Source organism: Buceros rhinoceros, unplaced genomic scaffold, assembly GCF_000710305.1.
Source record: "Buceros rhinoceros silvestris isolate BGI_N320 unplaced genomic scaffold, ASM71030v1 scaffold23200, whole genome shotgun sequence".
In the NCBI taxonomy this organism is placed as follows: Eukaryota; Metazoa; Chordata; class Aves; order Bucerotiformes; family Bucerotidae; genus Buceros; species Buceros rhinoceros.
In genome coordinates, this window is record NW_010389351.1 from 34627 (window position 1) to 48969 (window position 14343).

Here is a 14343-nt window from a genome sequence, read left to right on the forward strand (position 1 = left end):
CTGGCATCTAGCTCTCACTGCTAGTTTGAAGAGCTCTTGTGAATCTTTATCCTAGCACGTCGAATTACTACAAAATGACCTCTCTTCGGACTCAGTTCTTGACTTTGCCACCAGGATGCCAGAAAGTGCTGAAAAGCCCCAAACTGGCTGCAAATTAAATGGACATGTGGAAACAGAGAGAGAACATTCCAACCTGACAAATGTAGGCGAAAGCTTGTCTGCCAACCCATTTGGAGCAGTGACGAAACCGCACTACAAGTTCATTAATAAAATTTAATCCCAGCGCATTTGCATTGTTTGCATAGAACTTCTGTAGTATGGCTACAACCTGGGAAGAAAAGGGAGGGAGATGGGGAAAAAGGAGAAGGGGCGGAAAAAAGAAAAAAGAGAGGTAAGACTGAAATTATAGCTCTTAGAAAATTAAAAAAGCATCATTTCATTTGAATCCTACAAGGGACACCACAAACAGTATCCAGTGAAACCAGCTGTGCTTGCAGGATTTAATAAATTACTGTGCTTATTCTGGAGAAAAAGCATAAGCTTTAAAACAGCTGTTTGTTCAGGTGAAACAAACCGCACTGAAAGAAATTAAAACCACCATTAAAATAGTGCCCCTTTACACAGTGCCATGAAGAAAAAAATTGAACAAATCTTTCTACTCATTCAGGACACCTATGGGACGGTGGCATTACAGTGAAGTTTGTAACAAATTAAATCAACTTTGAGGAAAGATCAGTATTTTTTGACCCACCCCCAGAACTGAGGGAAGATTTCCCACATCATCTATATACTTGTTTTCACCCAGTTGAAAATACAGTTATCATTCTCGCACAACCAACAGAGAAGAAGCTTTTACAATTTGACAACTCAGAAGTCTGACAACCCAAAATATTTTTATTAAACTTTAATTTCACTTTTTTCTGTAGTGTTTACACTGTTTATCAAAACATATCTGTATTCGCTCTACTTGTCTGAAAGAAGACAAGAGTGATTTCAGTTGTCTCTCTCAAGGATCACTTTCCTCCTCTCCTGCCAGGAAGTGAACTAAATCCCCTACCAGTTTGAAGGAGATCCACCGAACTTCTGAAACTTTATCGGAGCAGAGAGTTAGTGCAATATGTCTTAGGTAGTCATAGACATCATTGGGATTGTAGAGTTCCAGTATCAGAATCAGCTGCCTGGAAAGCAAAGAAAGTGATAAACTCCAGCAAGTCCAGTGCTCACCTGCTCCCATCATGCCACCTGCTCAACACAGCGAGAGCTCATCTCGAGCCTCGAAAACAGCGTGGTTGTTACACAGCACTTCAACAGTTTGCTCTTCTCTTTACAGAGAGTTCAAGAGGAACTTTTATCGAAACTAGATGTACTAATGAATCAAAATGATCCCAAATAGTAACAAAAGCTACAAACAAAGGCACAGTGAGAAGCTTCTTAGCAACTTCAGCCCAATATCCTGCACATTATTGCAAAGTAAAATTGAAAAATGTTCTTTGGTGTGGAAAGCCACATTTCAGAAAACAGTTTGTCTTGCAATGGCACAGAACGGCCACACCCCGCCAGTATGTCACCAGCAGCCACGCACAAACCAGCCACAAAGCATTGGCTCTCCACTAGATGTCAGGGAACTGCTGTACAACATTATTGCATCACAGTGAGATTGAGCTTGTTGTGCCAAACTACAGAGGGAGAGTAAGTCCTCAACTGCCCAAACAAAGCAACGAGATAAACACGAAGGTCAGATTTTAGCTACAAACTATGCCTGTGAACATTCCTTGGGTGCTTCAAATATCAACAGGGCACGTAAAAAAAGAACTGTGAGACGTTACTCTATCTCCATTCCACATCCAGTCACATGGAAATACCAAATGAATAAACTAAATTTTATAAGAAGTTGTTTTTCTTTCATACATATTAGAATATCTTTGTACATACATTTCACTGATTTATACAAGGTAGCCTTGAACTGAATAAAATCTGAAACCTCACTGAATAGTACCCATCAGACTGTCACATTTCACATGCTCCAAGTGAGCCAGATCTCCATTTTAGTACAATGACAGACACTTCAGTTTCAGCCTTGATTACAAACACAAACTGCCAAAAAAAAAAAAAAACCACCAAACAAACCAATCAAGAAAACACCAGAAAAAAACCAGCCCCAACAGCCACTGGCTTTTAAGTTCTGTTCCTTAATGACAAATGGTAGTAATCCTTTAGCTCCTAACTGAATGTCATTACCTATTTCCAAGTCAGTAATAAAGGTTAAATATCAGAAGTTAACAGAATTACGTACTCTGCCAGCTCGTAACGAAACCTCCAGTTCCTGCTGTTATCAGTCACCACAAATTCTTGAAGCTGGTAAAGATACTCTCGCCTTTTATCTGCATGAAGTAACTAAAGGAAAAACGTTACCAGTATAAAACCGATAAAATTCAATGCCTGTAGTTCTCTGGTGTATTACTCTATTCATAGCTATGTGCTTTTTCCTACCTGAAAGCAAGTGATCATTCACAAGATGCTTACTAAAAATCGTGCACAATCAGCTGAGTGTCCGGACACACAGCACTGACATCCAGACACATGCGTTAAGTCAACACTTCTGCAAAGATACCCGTCAAAGCACCGGGCGTGAGACTGAGCAACCAAAAATGAAGGATTTGTGATTATTATCCAGCAGCCCACCAGTATCTGCTCTTTTCTCTCCCGGCCCCAAACACAAATTGCTCATGGTCCAACCTTCCAGCTAGATTAAACAAAACACGACTTCCTTTACAACAGCTAGGAGCATTTATAACCACATTTACAAAGGGTTTTCTTAAGATAAGTTAAATTGAGAATTAAATTACCCTTTCCTACCTTCAGAAAGTCATACAGATGTTTAAGGACGCCAATACGCACTTCATCCAGATCTTTCAAGAATCCATTGAAAATTGGCACCAGGTCAGCAGCTGTTAGCTGATCCCCCAGAATAACAGCTAGTTCATGTATGGAGAAAGCTAGTGTTCGACGGACCTTCCACTGCAAACAGTTCAAGAAGCGAACCAGGTCAGGTACCATAACAAAAATAAAGCAGCTTTTGAACTACGCCCATGTGAGGATTGAGAGAGTAGAAGAAACAGGACTAGTTACACAGCAGCAGAAAATGTTAATCTTATTTATGAAGTCCGGTTTAAATCTCAAATTTCATACTTTAGTGCAAATTTAATCCCTTGGGAAGTATATAATGTTCTAACTTCAGTGAAACAAACTGAACAAAAAAGCTACTAAAAATTCTGATTTATTAAAACCCTTTTTTTCTTTTACCTGTACATCTGAGGCCAGAGTCTCGTACGTGTCTTTCAGGCAGTGCCAGTTCTGCCTGCCCAGCGTTAAGGCCACCCCAGGAAGACTGTAAGCACAGTGTTTGGCTATTTCAGTATCAACAGTCTGGGCTCGAGCTGGGTCAGTCATGGACAAGTACTGGTCTAGTAAAGGTTGAGGTATAATATCCTACAGATAGAGACAGTACATCAACAACACACATTTATTTTAAGATCGGAAAGAAGATACACTTGTTGTGCTACGGTATTCTCTTGCTATCTGACAGCCGAATACAAACAGTGGCAAGCCACCCCTTTGGTGGGCTAGCTTTACAAAGTGTAAGTGGCCCCTGCAGTTAGCTGTCCTCTCACCAGGACAGAGCAGTCAGCAATGAACAGTAAATACTAATTTATCAGCATGTTGCATCATATCAAACTGAACATTTCTTCTTTCCTGAAGACAAACAGTAAATCCAGTGACAAAACAGCACTGTCAGTGCCTATCCTGGTGGCACAGTTTGCCTCTAAGGCACCCAAGACAACAGAATTTTTCTAGCTTTCCAATTTAAAACAGGGTTCTCCTCCAATGCCCAGAGCATTTCTTCACATTCTGCAACCGACCAACGGCAAGAGCTATCCCTGTATTAAGGGTAAGTTGAACTGTATCCAGTACTCCACTAAAGCACCTAGATGCTATTTTAATCACCTGTAATTTTGACTTGTCATCTTCAAATGGAGGATTTTTCCCTTGCTCTTTCTTTAAAAACTCATTGGTTCCTCTGGGTTGTTCCTCTGAGTCCTGTAAAAGGATGCACTAGCTAGTGAAATGAATTAAGAATTACTGCTGTTCAGGGGAATTCAAAGCACCACACTACAGAACAATGCAATTCAGAGAATAGCCTTGTACAGACAGAGCCTTGCACAGGCAAAGCCTTATTCAGTGAGTTTAGACAGGCACAAAAAGATGACAGAGTTGTACACCAAGACAAGCACTATTGAGACCGTAGCAGCAACAAGGGAACAGCAGTTAGATTTACTTTTAAAAAAAGGCAATCTAATTTAACACAATAAACCCAGCATTCATACAGATTTTGGATGGTTAATTTTACTATACTCTTAAATAGCTTTTACCTCCTGCATGAATTTAATGTATTAAATAAACAGCTTAGCAGTTGTTCCAAGTCAGTCAATACCACAATAAAAGCTTTACTTATTTTAGAACATCCTGCTGGAAACTCCCAAGCCTACCAAATTATGAAGCATACACCTCTTTTCAAATATCAACAAAACACTCCAGAAAAAACGAAAAGGGTTAAAAGACCAAAAACATACAAAGTTTGAAAGCTCACAGAGTACTTTGCATTTTCGTTTGTACAGGTTTTATGCGCCAGTTTTGTTCACAGCAAGAGCTTTTCTTTGTTTCACAATTAGCTCCAGCAACATTAAATACTGTGCAAACAATTCTTTTTACTCCTATCTGTGCATCATAATCAAGAAATAGTAACCAGGAATTGCGTACGTGTCACCACCTGATTCAGCCTCCTGTCTGGAGAAAAAAAGACTAATTTTAGCTGCATTACAGGAAGAGCTGAGACTGTACTTACTACATTTCACTGAAAAAACTACAAGACTACCACAAAAAGAACTCAAGGTGATTTGCGTGCAAACAGCAATAATAGGCTTCCATAACGTCTCTTTTTTAATTAAAATAAGTAGCCCGTGATAGTTACCGTGTTCAAAGGCTTTAGATCAGAAGTGGGTCAATTATGCCAGGGACTACGTGAACACACACACTACTTCAGCTGGTAGGAACTCATTTCACACATGAAGCACAATGCATACTTACTGTTTTTTTCAGTATACTGGTGGCAGACTTGTCGCTGATGTTATCTTGGGAGGCAGGGGATGAAAGACTGTCTTTCTTCACCTGGCTGCAGGTAGTATCTGAAACAGCTGTTTCATCTGAAACAGTTTTGTTCTGCAGTTTGCCACTGCTTTCTTCCATCTTTTTGGTCTCACAGTCACCAACAGAATCAAACTGAGCAGCTCTGAGAGCAGCAGACAACACTTGAACCTGAGCTGTATAAAGCAAAAGATGGCTTCTTAGTCTGCTTTCTGCACTGAAAAGCATTAAACTTGCAAATAGTTAATTTGAAAAGATAAAAAGAACTGCAGAGCTTTTTTTTCTGAGCTGCAGAGATGCTCTATTAGCAAACATTTGCTCTTAGAAAGCAAAGGCCCATTACTCATCTACAAAACCATCACAAACTAAGAGCAATGATTTGGATGTATCAACATTTTCAGCAGAAGCATTCCACCACTTCCTACTGCAGAAAGTTATTTCCCATAATCCTCTGTTACTGCTTTAAATTTTAATTTTTTCGCCTCTTCCTCCTTTGAATCTTTCCCCTTCTTTCTGATCCTTTCTCTCACATGTAAGTAACTTCATTTTCCTAGTATCTTTCCAAAAGTTCACGAGGAGTCCCCTAAATAAGCCACGCTGCCAGTCAGCTTACTACTGACTGCTACTGCAGAAAGGAAGCCAACTGATGCTGCAGCTCCTGCAGATATGACTCTGCACATAGAGAAGGGCTGAATAAATGGGCAGATGAAAACTTAATTCTCTGGAGTACTCAAGAGACGTAGTGGAATGAGAAACTGAGCTAACTATGGACGACAGGCTTGTGCCGAGGTATCTGGCCCAGGAAATGTACGCGCATCCCGCTATCATGCTATCATCGCTTCAGTATGTTCATCAACAGGCTCGTATGGGGAGGCTGAGGAAAGACGATCTGGAGTTAGGGCCATTCTCACTCGAGCCAGTATTAGATGAACTCAGGTGGTAACAGGTAGCTCTGTCCCTAAACCTACGGTACTTACAGTACTTAAAATTAAAGACAGTAACAACAAACGTCAAAAAGCTCTTTTCTCTTTTGTAGTTAGATCTACATTATTCCTCAAGCAAACAGGAGCTACGAACAATTCCCCCACTGTTCTGGAAATAACCCAGGCCTTGTGAAAAAGGCTGTTAAAAAACTTTCTGCTACGATTTACTTACTACTCGAGGAAGTCCCATCACCTTTTGAACACCACGCTTATTACAATGCAGTCAAGAGGTCTGTAAAAGCCAGGAGAAATCCTGCTCGGAGAAAACATGATTCCAGCGTTACTGAGTCTCACCTTGGACATCTGGATCATCTATGTGCTCCTGTAAGGTTTCTAGAACTTTTTTTATTTCACTACTAGCAACACAGTTATTGCACGACATGGAGCAGCTGTCTTTGTGCTTTTCAGTCTTGAACTGAAGCAGCTCCAGATCCTGACTGATATCAGGCAGAGGAGGGCGCCAGTATAAAAAAGTATTAAACACATCCTCAGCAGACTGTAGCCTTGAGTTTGTTCCAGGAAAACCGCTGCCCTTAGTGACTTCTGTGACACCAGCAGCAACTTTGTCACCCTGAGACAACTGAGATGCATCTTCTCCAGGACTGATACAACAATCTGAACTTTCTTCCCAGGTATCTTTACTTAGGCTCTCAACTAAGAGTTTTGTATTAACTTCAGCTGAAGTCTCCTCAGTTGATGATTCTGGTTTGGTTTCCATTGGTTGTTCTGAACTGGGAACAGACAAGCAGTTATCCCATTAAGTAAAACTTAATGTACTCTGTCACTGAAAATTATCATTACATACTTCATAAAATACAGCTTCAACTAGAGAAGCTTATTTTCTCTGCAAAAACACGGAATTTGTCACCACTGTGCTTTCCTGCCCCAATTTTCTCTTTACCCTCCTGTGAAGTCAAATTGAGTTTTTGATAACGTGGCCACACTCAAACACAGGTGTAACGTTGCTCTTCACACCTTTCCTGGAACCATATTCTCAAGTTGAGACTTTTAGCCCTGAACAGCAATTAAAGAATTACGTTCTTTCTTCCCCCTTCCACTACACATCTTTCCCATGATTTTACCTGGACAACGTAGCATTTGTACTGGAGGACATTAAAGTTATGTTGTTGCTTGGCTGACAGGGACTGGAATTCACATCTTGCGTTGATGGTCGGATACTCAGAGTCCCATCTTCTCGAATGTAAAGACCAGCACTTGAAGGGTTTGCAAAGGTGGAAATAAACGGGCCAAGTGACTGAAAAGCAGCCTGACGAACCTGTGTTGGTATAAAGACAACTGTCAGGATTCATGCAACTCTCAGAGTTAATACTGAAAAATAAAAATTTGGTTCGATTTTTATAGTAAGAACCAAATGATTCTTACTCTAACAGCTTCATTTAATACCAAAACGACTCATAGTGAGGAAATCTTTTAGAAGTTATAAATTTGAAGGACATCACTGTCTATCTCGATAATACCTGTAACACAAGGAAACTATGCTCAAAAGAGTGTTCACACTTACAAAAAACCACTGTGGATAGAAATTAAGTAGTAACAGAGAGGAAAACTTAGACGCTGTCTTATTAAAGGAGATTAGATTTTAGTAGATTAGACTCTAATCCCAGCAAATTTAGAAAACTTCTGCAGCACACTTCTGACTCGCCCAGTATTTGTGTCTGATCTGATGGGAAGATGCATCAATTGCAGAGTAATCAATTACTTACCCATCTGCAAGTGTCACTAATGAGACTGATAAACAGCGGGGAAAGTTTGCTTCTGCGAACTTCTGGGGATGTGGTGTAAGACACTGCCATAAAGCATTCAGCACAAGCTTTCCTCATTCCCCAAACACTATCAGAACAGAGTTCAAAGAACTTGGGAATCTGCCAAAAATAAACAAAACCAAGACTAATTAAAGACTAAACAAAGACTGCAGCAACTTACTATCTATCACAGTATTTGTTTGGAAACTGGAGACAGTGACTACTCAAGAGAGAATAAAATGAGTGAAGAATAGAAGAAACAGAGACACGTTACAAATATTAATTGAAGAAACTGAAGAAACGATCTGCCTGCCATTTAATTCATTAGGATTCTATGTATAACCATATGCACTAGGAAAAAATAGAAAGAATTATTAACAGCCTGTTTTTCCTGAAATTGTAACTTGGCTGATCATCTAGTTGAGGGAAAAAACAAGAGTCAGCAATTCTAAAGTATGCATGTGTGTTTGTGTATATATATATGCTGTCAGTCACATTTTAAAAACTGTTTTGCAAAACAGCAACTTTGCATTTCTATTCATACTCAGTTTTGCTACACAACTGCAACCAAAGCTGTAGCCAAATCAATTAAAAAAAATACATGCACACTGATTAATCAAGAAGACAATGAAAGAACTCATTATTAAACCTTTTGAACTGAGAAATACAAGTTTTGTGAATGGATTTTGATTTTTACATACCAGCAGTCTTTCTGTGGCTTCTTGCCCAACTGCGTTACAAATGTCACCAAAATTAGCTGCACAAATCTAAGAAATAAAAAAGTCACTAACAACATTATGGCTCTTTCAAGTTCATTAATTTTTATTATCAACTTAACTAAGCATTATTTATCCCACGCAACAACTGCACGTTTGACTATTCAAATTTCAGCCACGTTACTACATCCTGTAACACTAACTCATCCTGAACAAAGACTCTTTAGACCAAGCTGCCATAAGCCACATGCCTTTGAAATCAATAGTAATAAAGATTTCTGCATGAAGAGCATCATCTACTTCTGTAATCACTAAAATGGACTAATAAGCCTACTTGAGAGCTTAAATTACTTTGAACAGCAGCTGTCAAAACCGAAGCAAACTAAAACATGATACTGAGGTCAGGACTTAGGTGTACTGACAGAACTATCTTTGCTATGGCTGAGACTGGCTTAAGTACTTTGCTGAAGCAAAGTTTAATCACAGTCTCAAGTCAATGCCAATTACAGCACACTGCAAATGCTATAATTAAGGTAAAAGGGACATTCCCTCATGCTGGAAAAAGATGTTGTCAAAACCTAAAATAAACATAGGACCATGATAATGTAAGATTTATTCATTCTCCATCCTTATTTATAAGGCTATAATGCAGCTCAAATTCCAACAAATGCAGCTTACATTAAGGACCAAGCTGAAGTTCTGCATGACTCAAAGTCACTCAAATATTTTAAGGCTTCTTATGCTACAAGTTTCCTTTTGCACTTGAACATGAACTAAAGTCTTAAACTTTCAGAATGTCTGCTTTCAATACCCACCAGGTATTTCTATTTTTAAAAAGGTAAGATGTCTCAAAACATCTATTGCTTTTGAATTTCTGGTTTTGAAATAAGATGGCAATCAGAGAACTTGTCTGCACCCTACAACCAAGAACAGTGGCTTTAAAAACAGGTGCAAAACTACTAAATGTGGAAGATCAGCTGAACTGCTACACCAAAGCTACTCACTAAGGACTGTTACCTATTTCTTTACCGAACTACAGAAACTATAACCACATCAATTAATTAAAACTACTCTTTCATCTCTTTGAAAGTTCATCAGCTGAAGTTATGGCTAAATTATTCAGGAAGGCATTTGAACAGCAACATGCTAACTCCTTTTGAAGCGGTTTAGGGTTGAAAACACACCTTTCGGACTTGAAACAATTTCCCATCACTGCACAGTTCACAGAAACGAGGAAGCAGCATGCGCTCAACTGTTGATCTGCTCAGCATAGATGCCATTTTACAGATTATCTAAAAATCAAGAAAGGGATATGTGTAAGGAAAATAGAATTATAAAGCTTCTCATCATCACCATCATGGCTTGGCTTCGTGAACGAAGATCTGGAAAGGGCTTTTCCCACGCTCCCTGCAGCGATGAGCGCACCCTTCGGGCCTGCGCGGTGGATTTTTTAGGTGAGACGCAGCGTGCGTGGAACTGGCCCCGCCCTTTACACCTGAGGTTCACCTGCCAGGGCCTAGAGAGCTTGGACGGTGACAGCGGAGTCCTCGGGTCATAGCTTTGGTTAGAGTGTCCTTCTCTTAGATGGGTGAGCCTTACAGGGCTAAACAAGCTCCATCTGCCCGGGTTTGGAGTCAGAGTTGTCCTTCTCCTAGGATGGCTGCCCGAAGGCTAGTGAGCCCATCCTGCCCATGGACACACTTTGTCTGACCCTTCAGTTGAGACCCGCCTGGCTTGGGAGACCCCACCGGAGGCACATGCCACCACCAGCACAGCTCTCAACCTCACATGGGCATGCAAGCTCCTTCCCCACGGCAAGGGGGTGCCTGTGAATGAGTCGCTGCTCTACCTCCGGACATCACAGACCCGGGCACGGGGAGGCCGGGGCCTGCCAAGAACGGGAGTCCTGGAGGGTGATAAAGCTTCTAAGCACAGCTAAATACTCCTCCTAAAAATTACTTCCAGGAGAAAAAGAACAACTGCCATCAAATAGATTGAACCGCTACACATTTTTTGCCTTTTTGCACACCTGTTTTATGAAGCACAACTATAGTTTATTTAAAATCATTCTATGCCACTGTGCCTGAGCATAACATTTCTGCACATAGTTCACTGTCTTTTTAATTGACTTAAATAGACTTTTATTAACAAATGCATTTTCAAGGTGTTTTACGAAGTGGCATACACTCATATTTTGGACAGAGGAGACAAAAAGTTCCACTGCACCAGCCAGCACACAAAACCACAATCTTTAAGCACATTAGAAATATCTCAAGCTTAAGCATTCAAGTAAGCCCCTTGGCTTTAACAGAACCATTCAGATACTTAAAAACAAGCACAGTCCCAGCTCTTTGTAGGCCCAGACAACATGACAAATGTTTACTGTACAACAGAAGAGAAAAAGAAAACTAGAAAACTAGTTACAGATGTGAACTAACGCACACTTTACAGGAATTGTGCTCAGACATCTTCTGAATTATCACCACAGCACAAAGGAAAATTAGTAACACGCTCACTAATTCAGCTTTCTCTGAGGAACTGTCAGTTTCAACTACAGTTACAGAACATGTTTCCACTGTGAAAATTAGGTGCTCTGGATTGTATGTTTCTTTTCAGCTCCCACTTTGGGGGATAAGCTGCTATAATTCTTGTATTTGCAACAGGAAAAGGGAAGGGGCTTCCGTGCACCTTCCTACTTGACTGTTCTGCCTGACTGTTCTGCCTGCAACACCAGGAATTTAATGCTCATACAAGTGTTGTCAGATTAACTACTCATCTTTCTATCCTTGTTTTTCCAAAATTATTGAAGCTTTCTACCTCCACAAAAATAAGCTTTATTTGTAGGAACATTTGCCTTCGTAAGAGCATACTAAATAAGAGCTAAGGAAGACACTATTCAAGGTCTTTCCTACAAATTTTTAAACTCCTGAAAGGCATCTTGTGCTCAGAGGTCACCTGGAAAGCTGCCTAAGCACTACCCAACTCCCAAACAAGGAAGAGGAAAATCTAGCTGGTAAAACTATTTTACAGGTCAAGTGTCAGATATTCACACTGAAATGTAATCACACACCAGCACTTTCCACAGAGCCAACGGATGTCTTGAAAGTGAACAGGGAAAGTTTTTTTCAAAGCACTTAAGACCAGGTCATCATTCATACTTTTACAACATTACTGTGAAACTTGGTAGAGCAAGTGCAAAGAAACTGGGGTTTATGCTCTTGAAAATCTCACACTAAGTTGCTATATTTTGAAAGAGCTTTACAGTAGCACTGCTAAAAAATAGAGAACAAAGGCGAGCAAAAAAAAGAGACAAGATTTCTTCCAAATTCACTTACATTCACAGCTTCCACCTTGTACTCATCATCACTGTCAGGAGCAGAGAGGTCCAGAAGAATTGGACACACCTTGTTTTCAATGTCAGCCTGAGAAATAAGATCTTGTTCTAGCAGTATAAGCAGTGCTTCTTGTCCTGCCTTTCTAACCTATTAATATGAACAAATAAAACAAAGTACATCACTATAAATACAACGTCTACTGATACAAGAACCACAAAAGGTACCTGTGTGCTCACCAAAAGTGTACAAGTTAAAAAGCAACCCCAACAGATAAAACCTCAGTTTTAACATTGTAAGGAATTAGTAATAAATACTAGAGTTTAATACAATTGTTAGATGATGTTTCATCAAATTCTAGGAAGCCAAAAGATGAAGTAATAGACAAGACTAGGTCATGACTCCTGTAACAGACTGTGTTAACATGCTGCTAGGCAAATCCTGCAAGTTTTCCATTATCTGCTAATGAAAGAATAAAAACCAAAATTCAGAGCTCCCTAGAAAAAGTGTGTGGAAACCAACAAACACAAAGCACTACATAAAAGCTAAGTATCGCTCAACACAAATTTTCCTATCATCTCTTCCTCATGTCTTAAATACACTGAACCACACCATTTCCAACTATTCAACTCATGTTGTCTGTTTTTCCTACCTGATTGTTAACATCTGTGAGGTATCTCACTACTATGGGCACAAGGTATTCAAAAAACGCTGTCGGGAATTTTGGTCGACTTTCTTGCAGAAAAATGGCAATAGGAGGTATTTGTTCCATCAGCTCTGTACGTACAGTTGGTTCTAGTAATAAAAAGAAAGTCAAAACTACATCAGGAGATAACAAATGAAAGTACCTTAAAAAAAGTAGCTTTTTTCCTGTTTAACGTTTTCACAACAGAGGAAAACATAAATACTCAAAACAAAGAATTATCACCTCTGAGATTGCCTGTTCTTAAAGGAAAGGCAAATAAAATGGAAGAGCTTGTCATGCATCATCACAGCCTAGACTTGGGATCAATTCCCAAATAAACCAGATAAAACAAGAGCACTAACTAGAAAACCATCACACAGAAAACCCAATCACCATGAATTTATGCACGAGGTATTAAAACGCACAACTCTTCCATGCCACATACATCACACACTCAGATGTAATAAATCCCTTGTAAAATATTACTTTGGGCCCTATGCTAAGCAAGAGTGTTCCATTTACACATCTACCATACAATACTTCAAAAATAGAGAAGACAAACCATCTCATTTTCGCTGACAGATATTGCTCTTCGATTAATTAGTTTCTTTACGTCACTCATTGCCTTCTCAAAATAGAAAGTTATTGTCTTCTATACTGCAACATTGGTAAAGTAAGTTAGAAAAATTAAAATAAAAAACTGAAAGCTTTCAAACCTGCATCTTCAGAGAGCCTCACCACTATTTCCATTACAGTCAGGAAATCTTCTTCATTGTTACTGAAATCTCGGAAGACATCCAAAAGACCTCTGGCAATAATTTGCCTATGGAGAGAACATAATATTAATTGCCTTAATATCCTGTCAACAACACAAAGATGAGATGCAACGGGAACTCATCAAATGCAAAAGCGCACCTTAAAAAAGTAAAAGCTCTTCTCAGAGTATGCAGACACACCAATTACACAGTTTTTCCACATCCCAACAAAACAAAGATGAAGTTGAGAGATCTTACTCAGATAATCAAGAATGAAAACTTCTTTTAATGGAAATGTTATATAAAAGTTATTCAAACAGAAATAATATTAGTTGTGCACTTAGGAGAATAGTAACCGAAGCAGTGACATCTTAACATCCACACTGCCATCAGACTCAGTTATCATCAAGTGTAGCAGGTGTACCCTTACCTGTTAAATATGTTATCACTGAAAGCATATTTTTCTAGACGAGCCAGTGGAGTTAAATTATCTTGTCCAGGAATATCCAAGAATGCCGTTATCCTCATGCTATCACAGTCTGGTCCATAATCTTCAAACCCAACTTGAGAGACAAGAAAAGTAACCCAAAAACAAAAATAATAAAAATAAAAATCCAAGAGTCAGCAAGAGATGTTACAGTGTAAACACACTACACCAATAACTATTTCTTTTTAGAGCTAATCTTCAAAGAAAAACTGTCTGCACATGACTGGAAATGGCTTACAAAAACAAATTAGATTGTACCCAATAAAGTCGAGAGCAAACTTGCACATAGACCTGTAAATTCAACGCAGGATTGCAGATTTCCTTTCTGAGGTTGCAACAAGTTCTCCAAACCAAAACCCAACTCTGACCACCCTTATATCTATGCAGTATGTATATTTTAAAATCCACACAGATCGGACA

At 39.3% G+C, this 14343-nt stretch overlaps 1 protein-coding gene across 1 annotated transcript in view; it reads right to left on the minus strand.

Moving 5' to 3' along the window:
* LOC104491616 (serine/threonine-protein phosphatase 4 regulatory subunit 1-like) overlaps positions 1-14343 on the minus strand; it is a 20259-nt gene that overhangs the window by 1748 nt on the left and 4168 nt on the right. Inside the window, exons 2-17 of the mRNA XM_010134069.1 lie at positions 13867-13999; positions 13398-13504; positions 12649-12791; positions 12000-12146; positions 9849-9956; positions 8650-8715; positions 7910-8068; positions 7268-7461; positions 6480-6916; positions 5146-5378; positions 4006-4098; positions 3304-3489; positions 2857-3018; positions 2294-2394; positions 1058-1178; positions 194-328 (exon numbers count right to left, since the gene is read on the minus strand). Of these exons, the coding sequence (XP_010132371.1) occupies positions 194-328; positions 1058-1178; positions 2294-2394; positions 2857-3018; positions 3304-3489; positions 4006-4098; positions 5146-5378; positions 6480-6916; positions 7268-7461; positions 7910-8068; positions 8650-8715; positions 9849-9956; positions 12000-12146; positions 12649-12791; positions 13398-13504; positions 13867-13964 (2490 nt within the window). The 5' untranslated portion in view covers positions 13965-13999. The remainder of the gene's footprint in view (positions 1-193; positions 329-1057; positions 1179-2293; positions 2395-2856; positions 3019-3303; positions 3490-4005; positions 4099-5145; positions 5379-6479; positions 6917-7267; positions 7462-7909; positions 8069-8649; positions 8716-9848; positions 9957-11999; positions 12147-12648; positions 12792-13397; positions 13505-13866; positions 14000-14343) is intronic.